The following is a 16652-nucleotide window of genomic DNA, read 5'->3' as shown; positions in this document are numbered from 1 at the left end:
AAATTTCAAAATTTTAAATTCTTCATAAAAAGCATCCAAACAATTAAATCAAAATGACAAAAATTCAAATTCTTTGATAAATTACTTTTCTCAATTAAAATTCTCTGTACAAAGACACTCTGAGTTAAATTAGATCGATCAGAAATACTTGCATATACTTTTGTTATACGCTTGGAAATTTATATTGTAAACAAATAGCAATTTATTAAAAATGATAAAGTGCTATTTATTAAAAATTTCGTAAGAAAAGAAATTTATTAAAAATTGATTTTTTTTTCACTAAACTGTTGTGAACATGTGCTTAATTTGGATACGTTCTTTTAGAGAAAATTTGGAGTATATTACACTAATTTATTTTTATCTTAAAGTAAATTATAAATACGAGTTCTTATTTTTTAACTCAAAATTATTTTAGTTAGCTTAACATGATAGTTTTCAATAAATGATATATGTTGTCTAAAAAAAATACTTTTAAATGTGATTTTGTTAGTCATGTATCAATTTTTACATCAAATATTTAATCTTATTTTATGGTTATAATTTTTTATTCCTTCCAAATATTATTTTAAAAATTAATTCAAATTTAAATTTTATTATAATATGTTAAATTAAAGATATTTTATTTTTTAGAAAAACTGAGTTTTAGAATTATTATATAATGTCAAACAGTTTTAATTTTTAAATTTTAAATATTGACATACCTTATCAATAGAACCAGTGTGTCTTCATTTTAATAATATATTTTATTATAAATTCCTCCTCTGTTTCAAAACTTGTCTCATTAATTTATTCATATTCAATATAGTAGAATAAATGCTATTAACAATGAAAGTATTTACTCCTTTCTTTAATTGATTTGTATTTATACTACAAGTTATTTAAATTTAAAAACACTCATGTAATGTAATGCACAGGACTTAATTATTAGAAATTAATAAGCAACCACACACTTAAACAATACCATCTATAGCAGGTAGTAGTTGAACATTATACATGAGTAGAGTAGTTGGTGTAAAGCTCTGGATATTTTTATTTTTATTTTTACCGATAAAAATATCAAATATCACAATCAATATATAATAGAAATACATAATTAATTATCATTGACATTTAATTTGAAAACTGATAATTAATTGATTAATTAAATAAGTAACTAATTAGAATTGGTATGTATTACGTAGTAGTAAGAAAATGTGAACGGCTGTGACAGATACAATGGTCGTTGTCCCACACGCCAAAATTGAACCGAATCCTAAGCTCCGCTGTAACCCTATAACTATAAGCAAGCAACAACAGTAAGGAGAGCTAGCTGCTCCGTTTGGTTTGGTTGGCAAGTGTGTTCAAAATTTGACCAAACTCACTCTCACTCCCCAAATTAAACTAGCAGCAGCAGCAACAACAACAACAACAACAAACCTTCTCTTTAATTTGGGTTCCACAATCAAGTAATGTTGATTTCTTCCATTCTCTTTTATTTCCTTGCTTGTGAATTGAAATTCATGAATTTCATCACTGATTAATTTCTTCCCTATGGTCTTCATATGAATGCATTGCTAGTACTATTTTGTTTTGTAGTTTTGTTTGAGTTTCAGATTTTGCTGAATCTGAATATTCACTTTATAACACCCACAAGCAACGAAACCATACAATATAATCATATTAATATGCATAAAGCACTATTAACAGGGTCTGTTTGATTCTCATACTAAAGCTTTTCGGCGTATTTTGAACTGTTGAAACGAATTGCTTTTCAGTCTTTGTTTCGACCGTAATAATGCAATTGATAACATTAACAAGTACATCATCGTTTCAATATTCCAAGGAAATAATATCTGACAGGCAAATGTGCATCATCAGAAATTGAAATTTTGCAGCAACTTGTTATGGGCAGAGCGAATAAAACCATTAACCACAACCATCCAATGCAAAAGGAATTAATATTCAAAGATTCATTTTTCTTAGAATTAGAATAATACAGTGTTATCGATGGTGCTGTGTTATATATTCTCCTTATCTTCTTGATATTTTACAAATTAGAAAAATGTAGAAGATAAACATTTTTAATGTGTTGAAACTTGAAGCTTCAAAAGTATGGACCAATTATAACTAAAAAAGAAGATTATACTGCGCACACCGGGAAAGGTGTTTGTTTGAGCCACATGAGTTTTAGGAATAGAATAGATTGATTCTCTAGTCAACTAGAAAATCAACTTGCTTTTTAGGTCGACTTGATATTGAACGAAAAAATTGAAAATACACCCAAAAGAAGGATTTTCTTTTTCGTCTCAACACTATTAGTTAATAGTTAGTCTCCAATATTTTGATTATGGCTTGATTTTTTTATCGAGGCTGTAGCAATTTTGGTAATACTTTCAGGTTTTACATTAAAAATCCCTTAAAAATAGTTTCAAGTTTAAAGGCATGCTAATTGTTATGTCATTGAAATTATCGTTTGAGAAGATATTTTCTTAAAAAAATAAAAGGTTAATTTGTTATAGAAAATAAATCTAAAAAAAATATATAGCAAAAATCAAACACCATTAGTTTTCTATGTATAGTTAATCGAAATATACTTTGGTATTCATTTCATGTGCATTTTTTTATCATTATATTCATTGATTAATTTAATTTGTTTGCATCTTTTTAAATGAGTTTTCCTTTTAGGATTAGCTGAAATATAATGGCTTTTTGTTTTGCTGAAAGTAAATAATAGCTTCTTCTTTTTTTTTTTGCTGAAAGTAAATATAATGGCTTTTAGTGGCAACTTACGTGGTATCAGATTTTTAAATTAAATCAAACAAATACAATAAAATCCAATTGTTATAACTAAAATTAAATAATTCAGGTTCTTTTAATTTTAAAAATGAGAATGACAACTGTATACTTATTTATTATTTCTTGTAATAACTTTTATCTTTTAGTGAACGGTCGACGGATTTTACAATTCTAAGAAATATAGTGAACCCCAATAAATATCCTCCATTTTCATTTCACACCCACGAAGCCAATAGTGATTTGATTTGCATCAATATGGATCACTAACCTTGCTGGTGGCTGGTGCTTATACAATAGTATTTGTACCCAACCTCTTTTTTTTTATTTTTTTCTTTTGGGCACGTGTATTGTTCTTTTATTTGTGAACCCAACTCCATCCACCATTGTTGGGACGAACATAACAAGCTAACTAGTTCAGTAGTATATATCATCAATATTCAATACTCTCTTCTCCATTTATATTGTTCTCTCGGGTCCATAAATAATAGATGGTTGAAAAATCTTCCAGAACCAATCTTAGCCACCATCAAGACTTTGGCATGGAGCCTTACTCCATTGATGGTGTTTCTTCACAAACTAACTCCAAATTCTACGATGATGATGGCCATGTTAAACGAACAGGTACACCTTAATTTATATACTTTTATTTTTTTATTTTTTTCACATCATCTTTATTTCTTTGATTATAATCTGTATATGATACCAAAGATAGTTGGGTCTAGTCGAACGTAATAACTAACATTTGAATTTCTTTTGGGAAAGGTATTCATATTTAATTTCTGAGACTTCAAACAGAATTGTTTTTGAAAAAGGGAACATGTGAAAAACAAAAACAAAAATTGTATATGATATATGATATTAATTTGTATATGATATGATATTTGATGGGTTAATTATTATTATTTATGAGGCAGGGACCGTTTGGACAACAAGCTCGCACATAATAACAGCAGTGGTGGGTTCTGGGGTGCTGTCTTTGGCATGGGCCATGGCTCAAATGGGTTGGGTTGCTGGGCCTGCAGTTATGATCTTCTTCAGTGTTGTTACGTTGTATACGACGTCGCTTCTGGCTGATTGTTATCGCTGTGGTGACCCTGTTACCGGGAAGAGAAACTATACTTTCATGGATGCAGTTCAATCCATTCTCGGTAATATAAATTGATGATATATACGCATTCATTATGAGTAGTTATAGCATCATGTGAACTTTATATATATATATATATAATAAAATTATATAGAAGACGTACGTAATTTTATTCCTTACTAATGCGACATCTTCGTATAAGTATTATATTATATTCTGTTTATTTCTTTTTACCGTCACATCATATAACCTGTTTCACTTATATTACTCACTCTTATATTTTTCCTTTGCTCATAACATTTTCTTTTGAATATTACATCAGCTTACTGATTGCATTCAAAGTTTCGAAGTCACACGTCTGTCGTGGTTGAATATGTTGAAATGTTTTGGTGTGAACGGATATTTCTGTGTATACATATAATGTTTTCTAAATTGTTAATTGACTGATTGTCTTAATATGCATGATTATCTTAATATGCATGATTATCTTTATCTTTTTTATATATATACATAAATCTAAAACAATATGCTTTAAAAGCAAAAGGACAAATATTGTGTTGTACATAATTGACTTTTGGTTGTTGAAAGAATATTTTTCTTTTAAAATGGAATCGCTTGTGGGTTGTATGATAGTTAGTAACATGTGCTTTAATGGATTTTGCAGGTGGGTATTATGATGCATTTTGTGGGGTAGTTCAGTACTCAAATCTTTACGGAACCGCCGTAGGATACACAATTGCAGCTTCTATTAGCATGATGTGAGTCACCACTTACATTATCTTGAAATCATAAATCTTAGAAATTGATTTGTGGTAAGTTGATACTAGTAGTAAATTCCCGTAGACTTGGTATATTCGGATGAATTAGTTAATTTCAATCCCTAACTTTCAGGCTAGCTTTTTTAAAATAATGTATAATCCAAATATTTTAAATAAAACTCTTGGTTGATTTTTTTCCAAGCGCTAAACAAAATAATTTTCACATATTTATTAACTTCTTTATATGGTTAAATTAGTCTACAAGTTCTCATACTATTACAAATTTTTAAATTAGGTTTCTATATTTTTTTTATTATGTTATAGTATTAATTTTAAATTTATAATCAAGTCTATATGTTAATTTCTTGTGTGAAATTTGTTATACTTGACAAAATATTTCATTATATAAACATATAGGAAAAATTATTAAATAGTCTAGGACTATCATATCATCTATGATCCCAACCAAATAATCATGTGACCTAATAATTTAGTTTATATTTAATTTAATGAATATATCTTTGATCATTTACGTATCACATGATTATTGGTTGATGCCATAAATAAGATGATCTTAAATTACCTAATAATTTCTTCACATATAAATATCAAGTGTCATTATATGTCATTAAATGGTGTTGTTATGACACATGCAATTGTTTAATTGTTTTATGATGTGTTGATGCACATTGTTGTTTATGCCTCCACTTTATTCACAACCAGTTCATTATCTCTCAAAGGACCCAAGTTGTAATCTAAAGCCTAAAATGTGGATTCTATATCTCTCTAGGGTAACTTCAACTTTAATGTGTGATTATTCTTTAATTTGTCTACAATGCTATTTGCATCAACCACAATGCTTTTTAAATTTTTTCATTTTTTATAAATAATAATTTAAAAAATCCACATAACCTTGTCACATAGCATTCCAAATGGATCTCAAATGGAAGATGACAAAAGGGACCTGATTATAAATTTAAAATTAATAGAGGGGCCCAATTAAAAAAATAAAACATAAGAACCTAATTAAAAATTTTGTAATAATGTGAGATCTACATATTAATTTAACCCTTTTATATTTAGCGTTCACCCTACATAATTTATTTTGCTTTTTGCTTTTTCAACAAATTTTTTAAGTTATTATTAAAAAATGTTACTATGTATTAGTTTTCTTTAATAATGTAACTATTGCTTCTCAAAATAATTGATGTTAGAAAGATGCTAGCAACATGCTCTTTCTAATTCTAGCACACACTCACCTGTTGCTTTTTAAGGTAATTTCACTTTACAGAAGATTTGGAATATGTATATAGATTTCTGTATCTATAGAAATTAGCTCATTCATTGTGATGTTGCAATATTTATTTCTAATCATAGAATTATCTTGTTTGATTATCTAGTTTAATTATGGGATTGTTTCAATTTAACTTGTGTTTGGTTGACAGGGCAATAAAAAGGTCCAACTGTTTCCATTCTTCAGGCGGAAAAAGTCCATGTCAGGTTTCAAGCAACCCATACATGATCGGTTTTGGCATAATCCAAATTTTATTTTCTCAAATTCCAGATTTTCATGAAACATGGTGGCTCTCCATAGTTGCAGCAATCATGTCTTTTGTCTATTCCACAATTGGGCTCGCTCTTGGCATTGCCAAAGTTGCAGGTTATATTCCTACTTTTTTGTTTTGTTTTGTTTAAGAAAGTACTAGTACTATTTAAAAATAAAATATTGGCTAATGTTTTTTTTTTTGTTTAATTGGTTCTTAAACAGAAATGGGTACTTTCAAGGGTAGTCTCACAGGAGTAAGGATTGGAACTGTGACCGAGGCCACAAAAGTATGGGGGGTTTTCCAAGGTCTTGGTGACATAGCCTTCGCCTATTCATATTCTCAAATTCTCATTGAAATTCAGGTTCACTTTTTTTTTTTCTTTCTTTCTTTTTTCTGTTTTAACAGAAAGATAAAAAAAAATATCTTTTTATTTCTTATAATTTAACTTTTATTTTTATTTTTCATACTTGTACAATTATGTTTTTGTTTTTAGTCATAACAAATTATGTTTGTTTTATTTTTAATCCCTAAAACACTTTAAATAATACTTTGAACAAGGAAAAAAGTATTATTTAAAGTACTATAAGAACCAAAAATAAAACAAACATAATTTGTAAGGATTAAAAATAAAAAAAATAATCTTATAAAGACAAAAATATTAAATTGTAAGGACTAAAAATGTATTTAATTCATAACTTTTTTTATCAGAAAATTAATTAATATGTAATATTCTGACTACACAGGACACCATAAAATCTCCACCATCGGAAGCAAAGACAATGAAGAAGTCTGCTAAGATAAGTATTGGAGTAACCACAACATTTTATATGCTTTGTGGTTTCATGGGCTATGCTGCTTTTGGAGATTCAGCACCTGGGAACCTGCTCACAGGATTTGGTTTTTTTAACCCATATTGGCTCATAGATATTGCTAATGCTGCTATCGTAATTCACCTTGTGGGAGCATACCAAGTTTATGCCCAGCCCCTCTTTGCCTTTGTCGAGAAATGGGCTTCAAAAAGATGGCCTGAAGTTGAGACGGAATATAAAATTCCAATTCCTGGTTTTTCACCCTACAATCTAAGCCCATTTAGATTAGTTTGGAGAACAGTGTTTGTTATCATAACCACTTTTGTAGCAATGTTGATTCCATTCTTCAATGACGTTTTGGGACTTCTTGGAGCACTGGGGTTTTGGCCTTTAAGTGTTTTTCTCCCAGTGCAGATGAGTATCAAACAAAAGAGGACCCCAAGGTGGAGTGGTAGATGGATTGGTATGCAAATCTTAAGTGTTGTTTGTTTCATAGTATCAGTTGCGGCTGCTGTTGGCTCAGTTGCCAGTATCGTGCTTGACCTACAGAAATACAAACCGTTTCATGTAGACTATTAAACTCCATCCACCCTCTCCTAGCAAAGGCTAAAAACTGATGTGGTCAGTGATGGTGGTTTGTATATCTTTTGTTTAGATCTGAGATTGGACCCAAAGGTACTCTCACAACTAGAAACCATAGGACTAATCTCCTGAAAAAGTAAAGTATTGATTAAGGAACAATTTCTTTACCTACAGGTGCTGCTCTATGCACATCGTCAGGGATCAAACCCCTATTATATAGTCAAAGAACCCAAGCTCTTTGTCACTTGTGCCACACCTTATAGTTGTTTGTATTTTATTTTTTTTTGTTTTATGAGTAATGCTTTCAATGCTACAATCTTCAAGCATTGAATTGAAAATATTCACTTATCCCCCCATCTCCTTCCTTTCATTTCAGTTTTAAAAAGTCTATAAAGCAAAAAGTTCGAGTCATTTACAAATTCCGTACCCCTTCTTCCTCTTATCCAATCATAGAAACTAATGTGGACAAACTGAAATACAAAATTGTACGAAACTTTAACATAACTAATTATAAACATAAACTTCAAACTTAGATCTCAGCAGAGCATGGTCGAATTAAAACCAGAGATGGAAAATAATTTTAAATTTAGTGTTTGAAATCAAAATCAAAATAGCTATTACAAAATATAGAAGCATGTGCTAAGGAGGTCTGTGGAACGTCCCACATTTTGACTTCATTCAACATTATGGAATAATATATATTCAGGAGACTTACACTATATCACAAGTAATATAAATGAATAAACAAAACCAAAAAAAAGACTGCTCAGGAGCTCTCACTCGACTGAAATAATGAATTGAATTGACAGATGTCAACAAAAAGATACTAGTATTTTACAACAAAACATATTGCATTCATTAAGCATCGGTCCCCCCCCCCCAAAGAAATAACATCGATTACAGATTACTCTCCGGTGTAACCTTTGGCCATCCTGACGCCACACAAGAAATTGATTTTCTACAATGATTTTCCATCATCGATGCAACAGAACTTCAATCGAAACAAATATGCAGTGGGGGAGGCAGCAAAAAAGGGGGGAGTGGCTCCCTCTCAACAGAATGGGCAGAGCAAAACTGACTTGAAGTAGTTGAGTTCATCTGAGATTAGAAAAGCTCCTCTGAATTGAACTTATTCCATGCTTCCTGTATAAATTGTCAGACTTAGCAAAAAATAAAGGCATAGTATTTATTTTTATTTAAAGCACACAAGTATTGAAACTGGAAAAAACATACCACTAACACAAGTCCTATTTTTAATATACATCAGAAACATCACGAGACTAAACCCTACTTTAGGCTTTTTTATGTTAGTACAGTTAATTGCCATTTATACATTACTTCAAAGTTATCTATGTAGAAGAAAATCCTACAATACTCAACATGACGTACCACCCATTGGCTGGACTAACAGGAATGCAGCAAATCGATGGTTAACACCTGTGGTGAAGAGCACAAATTGAATGGAACATTGGATACCTAATTTTCAAAAGAATAATGCCTTTACTGTACTCTTTCCAACACACCCTCTATTATTGGGTGAATATTCCTAAAGACATTCTATTATCAAGTGAATTTCTTAAAAAGTATGCACCCAATAATAAAGGGTGTATTGGAAGACCAAGGGGGTCTAGTTTTAGTTTATTGAATAATGTGCGTGAGTTATAATAAATCCCTAGTACTAGAGTTTGACTCCTCCCTTTGAACCATGAAAAAAGGTGCGTTGGAAGAATGTTAAAAAATGTGTAACTAACATTTCTATTTCCAAAATGTTTATTAAACTTGAGTTGTCAATATAGATGTCACGCACAAGTATGACAGAAATAAAGCTCGGATATAATTGTGGTTCAATAAAATAAAATACAAAATTTAATTATATCATAGTTTTCTATTTTTATAGAATCTAGCATTTGTAACCAGACATGACAGAAAATGCCTCGAGAGGCCAATATATAAAATTAATTCCATCATTGCTTCAGAATACACACACCATCATATATGACAAGATGCCAATCTTTATATGCATATCATTTGGGCACAAAATGTTGCATGGAAAACCCACATTTGGAAGTCACTTCAAATCCACTAACAACCACTTCTTTCTTTATGAAGCATAATACTGTATGTACGAAAAATATAAAAAGGCCTGAAATACCTTGAGTAGATCAAAAACCTTCTCAGCAATATATTTCTGTTGAATAGTGGCACCCTTCTGTTGTACTTTATCAGGATGAGTGCACAATGTAGCTTTCCTATAAACCTTTCTAACAGCAGCAGCAGTGATCAAATCAGTCAAAGAAACTGGTTGCCAACCACATTCAGGCCACAGAACCTGATCATCATTCATGAAGGAAACAACTTAACATAACAAACATAGATAAAGAAAAAAAAAATGCTACCTTTGAAAAAAATACAAATTAAGGGACCATTTGGCTGCTTAAAGATTCAGAAACAGGAGCCTTTCGGAGTATATGAAAATTTGGAAACAAGTTGCTTTTGCTAATTACAATTACATCACTAGAACGTTCCATGTTCAGCAAAATCAACCATTTTGCTAAGATGTGTCCAATATTAGTGAAGACTTGATTAGAAAATGCTAGTATGGATAATATTCAACAAGGAAATTGAAATAATGGATGATCATGTAATGAGCAGTGCATATGAAACCAATCATATCAGTTTTGCAATATAGAATTAGTGCATGTTTTGGTTCAATTTATTTTGGAGAAATAATTTGCTTATTTTTGCCAAAATGAAGTTTTTCAAACAATATTTTCTGAAAATAATCTGTTACCAAATACCCACCAAAACTTGGACTCAAGCATTCACATAAAGAAGGAATAGCATAAGCTAACAAACTTCTAGGCGTTCATATAGATCTGGAATAGAGAAAATTCAGAGATTTTCCGAAGTGCATGTACAAAGTATATACATATTGTAAGGTAGAAAGCAAAGCACGCAAGTTCCCCTCCTTTCCTGCAGCCCAGCGCTTAATTTCAAAATCCAATGTTTCAGCAACCCTCTGAAATCAATGTAGAGATAAGATTAGATAATAATATTAAAACATGTCACAATTAAAACACTGCAAATTAACAGAGAAGTAAAATCAAACTAACCACCATCATCCAACATAAAAAGAATCCCTTAATTGTGTGTTAAATATATAAAGGTAAGCAAAAGAGGGGAAGACAGGGCCCAATTTCAACCCCATCTCAATCCCCCCCCCCCCCCCCCCCCCCCCAATTAGTAAAACAGTTTACGGAGAGAAAGTAACAGAGACACAAGTATATTGTAATTTTTTTTAAAAAGGCCAAACAAGCTGTTAGCTTTAACGTAAACTAGAAACAGGCATACAAAATAACACAACTAAAGAGTCTAACAAGGATGAAGGGATATATATTGTGCATATGCAGTGAGTGCAATGCAAGTGGGTGACAGAAAACCCACAGTCACAAATAAAAAGGAAAACAACTAAAGAAACTACTTACATGTCTCTCAGCTTGGTCTCTTTGAGTTTGTAGGTCCCGTTGATTCTTCTCAGCCAGTGCTTTAGCCTGGTGTAAAATGATAATGATTGTTGGTAACAAAAACAATTAAAAAAAATCTTGAGAATGTACATACTTCCACATAAATTCAATGTCAAATTGGTTTGAAAAGAGTACATTGTTCACCTATTCTTTCTACATGAAATGATGAAGAAATCAAATCAAGGAGCAAAATACAGTAATACATACCGCACGCTCCTGAGTCCTCTGGTGGCGTTCCAACCTGGCTCTTCGTCTTTCTTCAGTTTCCCCTTCAATTTCCTGAAACTCTCCAGATGATGATGGAGCAGCTTCAAATCATAGAAGAAAGGAGACAAAAAGAGCTTTTGTAAGTGCTGAGACTCAAAAAATCCAATAAATTCTGCATCAATAAAAAATATATTGTGCACATAAACCTACCTCCAAAAATTGAGGAAAGATCATCAACAATATTAGTGGATGATGATGCTTTCTTCATGCTTGAAGACACACCTGTAGATTTCCGGGTTAAATCTGACTGAAATTGGGCATCAAATACAGAGTCCTGAAAGAAAAGAGGTCCAGTACATTAACATGCATATCAGTCCACTTTTCTTTTTAATTACAACATGAAAATAATTATAAAACTTGTCAATTTTTTCTATTTCTTGTTTATTAACAATAGAAAGGAAAAGGACAAAAATAACAACCCAATGAATATGGCATCCTACTTTTAGGATAAATTTTCTATGGTGGGAAAAGACAAAATACCACAGCCAAGAACCAGCCACTATATATAAGTAGAAATAATGTTTAACACAAATAGGTACTCACTGAAGAGCTGGACCTAGGAGGCCTTGGAGCACTGTTAGCCCGTGCACCTGTGCTGAAAAATGATTCAAGATCATTGTCATTCTGTTGTTGGCTCATCCTTGCAGCAGCTGCAGCTCTTTCTCGGGCCTGTGCTGCAGCTCTTTCTCGGGCCTCTGCAGCAGCCCTTTCTACAGCAGCACGTTCAGCTTTAACTCTTGCTTCAGGTTCAGCTCTTGCAGCTGCAGCTCTTTCCCGCACTTCCCTTTCCTTTGCCTCCGCGGAAGCCTTTTCGGCCCTTTCCTTTGCCTCAGTAGCAGCCCTTTCACGGGCTTCAGCCTGTGCTCTCTGAACTGCGGCCCTTTCAGCACGCTTTCTAGCTTCTGTGTTAGCTTTCTCAACAGCAGCCCTCTCAGCTCTTCGGCGAGCTTCAACAGCTGCTCTTTCACGTGCTTCTCTAGTAGCTCTTTCCACAGCCTGTCTTGCCTTTTCTCTTTCTCTCTCAAGTCTCTGTTGTTCTCTTTCTTTCTCCTCCCTTTCCTTCTCACGTCTTCTTTGCTCCTTTTCCTCTCTCTCCTTTTGTTGCCGTTCATGGTCTAACCTTTCCTGTTTTCCTCTGTCCTCTGACACCGCTCTTCCATCTTTTTCCAATTGCACAGGTTCCTTGCTTTTAGAAGCTTTTGTATTCTCTCTCTCCCTGACGCCCTTTGCGTGCCTAAATTTAGCTTCAGCTCTATCCATAGCCTCTTTCATAGCTGCAGCAGCTGAGTTCATCTCTAATTCTTCGTCGGCAAGACCATTTATACGTTCATCGTCATTATCATGACTCTTTCCCATGGCAAAATCTTCAAGTTCATCAAACTGAGATGCAGAAGATAACTTGGCTGCAGCAGGAGCAGATTCAGAACCCTGAGAAAATTGACTGGAACTTGGAAAATAAGAAAATTCATTATCCTTCTTTCTGACATTGGCAGAAGCTGAAGAACCTGCTCCTGACTTAGGGATATGTACTGGTCGAGGAGGAGGCGGTCTTGAAGGTGGTGGAGCAGCAGTTGGCTGAGTGAAAAGAGGAATCTCTGATACCATCAACCATATATCATCATTTGATTCCAACTTTTCTTCATATTTTGGAGACATATCTTCCTGAATACTAGCCTGTCTAAAACCATTGTTATCATATGAAGGGGAAGTAGACCTTTGGTCAACTGGCTTGTAAGAATCAGATGAATATATGGGCATGTCAAATGCAGCCTGAAGAAATTCCTGATCATGATCAACAGGAATCTTGTTTTGTTTTTGTCTCTCAGGACTCCTCACAGACGATTTGTCATTTGATTCTTTATCTCCGGTCCAGCTTGAACTTGTATTTGACCTTGGCGTTGGAGAGTTGCTGCCCTTCATGCTATTTCTCTCTGCTGAGAATGCAGGTACAGAATTTCCAAGTCCACCAAAGGGATCAATATCATTATATACTTCATTAGAATTTGAAGAACTATCATTTTTTGTGCTTCTAGAACTAGTAAATTTACTAATTTCTTCCAGTGGGTCCGTAAAGTAGTCTGAGGATGAATCAATTGGGGCTGAAGTTGATTCAAAGACTTTAAAAGGGTCGTTTGCTGCACTAGAGGCTGTCTTAGAAGCATTGATAGTAGGTTCTCGTGACAAATTAATATCAGGAACGGTCCTGTGAATAAAACAATATGCAAAAATGATTACAATGCATCAAGAATATGTGAAAATAAGGGATAGGATTGCCCCTTCTAACATTTTCATTCCCTTCAGTTTAATTTCACCAAATAAGATGCTAAGCAACAACAAATTCATTAGATCCATCCTCATTCCTGCATTAAACCTGGTCCCATCATCAACCAGATAAAATGACAGATACACTTCCAAGATAAAAATGCACGGCAAAGGAAACTCAATACCAGGCATCCCAAATTTACTACTACAGAAGTGATAATCCTTGAGCAAGAAAGAAAAACATTGAACCGATTAGGACAGGGGGGAAGGGTTAGTTAGGATTGTTAGAATATATGAAAATATCTTACCATATCTTGGAATATCTTTAGATTATCTTCTAGAATTAATTACCGTATTACTTTACCTTATCATAGTTTGGTTCCCTAATTAGCTAGGATGACATTAGTGAAATAAGGGTTAGGGGGAAGCAGTTAACTCTAAACTTGAGCTTTGGAGACAGACTTCAGAAACGAAGGGTTTTCGCTTAAGTAGGAGTAAAACAGAGGGTATGCTTTGCAACTTTAGCAAGAGACAAGGGGAAAATGACTTGGAAGTAAAAATGGAAGAAAATGTCATACCACAAGTTTCTAAGTTTAAATCTTTACCTATGATCAATTTTCAGACGGTCAAAAAAATTATTCAGACAGTAATATACGATGATAGGCTTGTGAATTATGATTCTTAGTTTATTTGCAATGATGACAGCAAGCAAATATTTTTTCCTAACATATTCAGCATATCACGGGTACTCAAGGGTATGAAGTATGAACAGTATGTTATAAAAGAATTCTAAGTGAAGGCCTTCAAAAAGACACAGTAGATGATACTCCATAGATACATAGACAATCCAAAAATTCATATAGATCACTGCCAATGATTTCTCTTCACTCTTCACCATGCAAGTTTAAACACAATCCTCGGACCATTACCATTATTCTAAAACGTCTTGATCCAAAATAATTTTCAAAAGCTTTTTAAACCCTCGTGCATGTTACATTCAAACTTACAGGGTAGAATTTCAAATTCTATGTATCTTTTCCAGTATATTATTTCAGTGGTCCATCAATTTTATAATTAACAAACTTTCAGCACTCCCCATTCATTCCATGCTTAGAATCTCACATTTCTCGACTCTCTTTCAACACTGGAATAGGTTCACAGATCAATAAATAAACCTCAGTTCTCACTACACAGCATTCACTAGCTCAATTAAAGATACACAATTACACACACTAAAACTCATTTCATAGTTCACGCATGCGTAACATACCTATCAGTGGAGGCCTTTGCCTTACTGCTCCCGAATCCAGAGATCAAGTCATCAAAATCCCGGGCACCTTTCTCCACCTTCTCCGATTTCTCCGATTTACCTAACCCAACGAGAAGATCGTCGAACGCGGCGGCGGCGCTCCCTCCAGAAGCGAAAACGTCGTCGTAGAAGACCTTGGAGGAGCTCTTGAGACCCGGAACGCCGTCGAAAATGTCTTCGTCGTAGACCGGTTTGTCGAAGACCGGTCCGTCGTTGACGGGCTTGGAACGGAAATCGGCGGAGGCGCGAAAGACGGAGGAGGAGTCGCCGAAGAGATCGTCGAGGGAAGTGGCGGCGGCGTTGACGGAGGAATTGGAGGCGCCACGAGCGGATCGGGAACCTAAATCGAAGTTGAGAGAGGAAGTTTTGTTGTTGTTGGAGGAGGAGGAGGATTTGGATGCTGCCATTGGTGCCGATTTGCCTTGGGGTTTGAACCCGAAATCGGTGGTTAAGAGGCCATCGAAATCGTTCATCGTGAGAGACAGAGAGAGGAAAGGATCTGGTGTGCGGTGGTATCCTCCGGCTTACGGTGGATCCGCGGGAGAGTGCGGTGAGGGGAGGACCGAGAACCGTCAGAGGATACAATAGTACAATTAAATCTCACTTGTGCTTCACTTTAATTTTCTTCGGTCTTTTTTTTTTCTTCGTCTTATTTTTTTTTTATTTTTCTTTCTTCTGCTTGATGGTTAGTACTGGTTTGCTTTGTTTCTTCACTTGTTCCTTTTTCTCTGTTTGTGTGTCCCCGTTGAAGAATTTGCTTCGATGAGACGAGGGTTCCTCAAATTCTGATTCTTGCTATTTTGGGGTCGAATCATGTTATGGATTTGTGTCAGGGCTCCACGCTTGATTTTTAAAATTAAATTCCAGAAATTGTTTTGTTCGTAAGTGGGGGGAAATATGACACATTCTTTGGGTTTCAATTTTTTAACTATTTGTGTCATTTTTTTAAAAAAAAATTTAAGTCTTCAAGATTGATTTTATAATGGCATATTGGTAGGGTTTGCCGGAAGGAATAAAAGTCTGTCTTATTATGTTTTTACTTTAGGTTTAATTACTATTTTTCTATAATTGTATAAATTTAGCAATTATAAATTTTATCTTTAAATTTTCATATTTAAAAACATTCTTTTTAGTATCTGTGTATACTCTTTTTTGGTTCATACAAGTCTAGACATCAAGAACTAAAAGAGATTAAAAATAATGTGTGTAAAAATAAAAATGAATGATTTTTAATTATAATGACTAAAAGATAAAGTTTGTATAACTATACATACTAAATAACTAATTAAACTTTTTTTACAAACTAAAAGATAAAATGTACTAGTTTTTTTTATGTACGAAAAATAATATAAAATAATTTTACACTGTCATTCAATCACAAATTACAATTTAAATTACTTGTAGAGTGTGTTTGGATAAAATAATTTAAAATTTAAAAAAAATTAAAATTCTAAAAATTTCAAATGCTTCAATTAAATTTTTTTCATTTTCAAAATTATGTGTTTGAATAAAGACAAACTTTTGCACGTGACATCAGTCACAAGAGACATTTAGTTCGAGTGAACCTTACAAGTGTCTCTGCTGACGCCCTAGATTCAACAGTTGGGAATCCCCCACCAATGGGCCAACATCATCTGGCTGCACCAGCTGCTTCGGCCCTCGCAGACCCTTCATCCTCATTGGTGTTGTCACCATCATCCTTGTTGTCCTCGTCATTGCTTTCGCCATCCAC

At 33.4% G+C, this 16652-nt stretch overlaps 2 protein-coding genes across 3 annotated transcripts; one reads left to right on the top strand and one right to left on the bottom strand.

The window, feature by feature from the left end:
- The first annotated feature begins 1290 nt into the window (after positions 1-1290).
- Positions 1291-7969, top strand: LOC114415815 (amino acid permease 3-like). Of its 2 annotated transcripts, XM_028380676.1 has the most exons (7): positions 1291-1445; positions 3284-3396; positions 3690-3923; positions 4527-4620; positions 6066-6280; positions 6389-6528; positions 6911-7969. In XM_028380676.1, exons 2-7 carry the CDS (start codon positions 3315-3317, stop codon positions 7553-7555), a joined length of 1410 nt encoding a protein of 469 aa, XP_028236477.1. In that variant the 5' UTR covers positions 1291-1445; positions 3284-3314; the 3' UTR covers positions 7556-7969. The 2 variants fall into 2 exon arrangements, with proteins under 2 accessions (XP_028236477.1, XP_028236476.1); XM_028380675.1 differs by lacking the exon at positions 1291-1445 and having other exon boundaries at positions 2970-3396.
- A 226-nt stretch (positions 7970-8195) lies between these two features.
- On the bottom strand, positions 8196-15794 carry LOC114415814 (auxilin-related protein 2-like). Its single transcript, XM_028380674.1, has 8 exons — positions 14882-15794; positions 11893-13552; positions 11500-11623; positions 11290-11390; positions 11044-11109; positions 10488-10577; positions 9711-9887; positions 8196-8701 (listed from the first exon to the last, which is right to left on the bottom strand). The coding sequence occupies exons 1-8, from the start codon at positions 15391-15393 to the stop codon at positions 8663-8665; spliced, it is 2769 nt and encodes a 922-aa protein (XP_028236475.1). The 5' UTR covers positions 15394-15794; the 3' UTR covers positions 8196-8662.
- Positions 15795-16652: the final 858 nt, after the last annotated feature.

Source organism: Glycine soja, chromosome 6, assembly GCF_004193775.1.
Source record: "Glycine soja cultivar W05 chromosome 6, ASM419377v2, whole genome shotgun sequence".
NCBI classification, from domain to species: Eukaryota; Viridiplantae; Streptophyta; class Magnoliopsida; order Fabales; family Fabaceae; genus Glycine; species Glycine soja.
The sequence above is the reverse complement of the archived record's forward strand: the minus strand, read 5'-3'. Positions and strand labels throughout refer to the sequence as shown.

Coding starts and splice junctions, on each gene's coding strand:
- LOC114415815 (XM_028380675.1), top strand. CDS start 3,264: ATGGTTGAAAAATCTTCCAGAACCAATCTTAGCCACCATCAAGACTTT. Junction 3,924..4,526: donor TGCAGTTCAATCCATTCTCG/GTAATATAAATT, acceptor TGGATTTTGCAG/GTGGGTATTATGATGCATTT. Junction 6,529..6,910: donor AAATTCTCATTGAAATTCAG/GTTCACTTTTTT, acceptor CTGACTACACAG/GACACCATAAAATCTCCACC.
- LOC114415814 (XM_028380674.1), bottom strand. CDS start 15,393: ATGAACGATTTCGATGGCCTCTTAACCACCGATTTCGGGTTCAAACCC. Junction 10,578..11,043: donor GAGACCAAGCTGAGAGACAT/GTAAGTAGTTTC, acceptor CATTGATTTCAG/AGGGTTGCTGAAACATTGGA. Junction 9,888..10,487: donor TGCTTTCTACCTTACAATAT/GTATATACTTTG, acceptor AATGATGATCAG/GTTCTGTGGCCTGAATGTGG.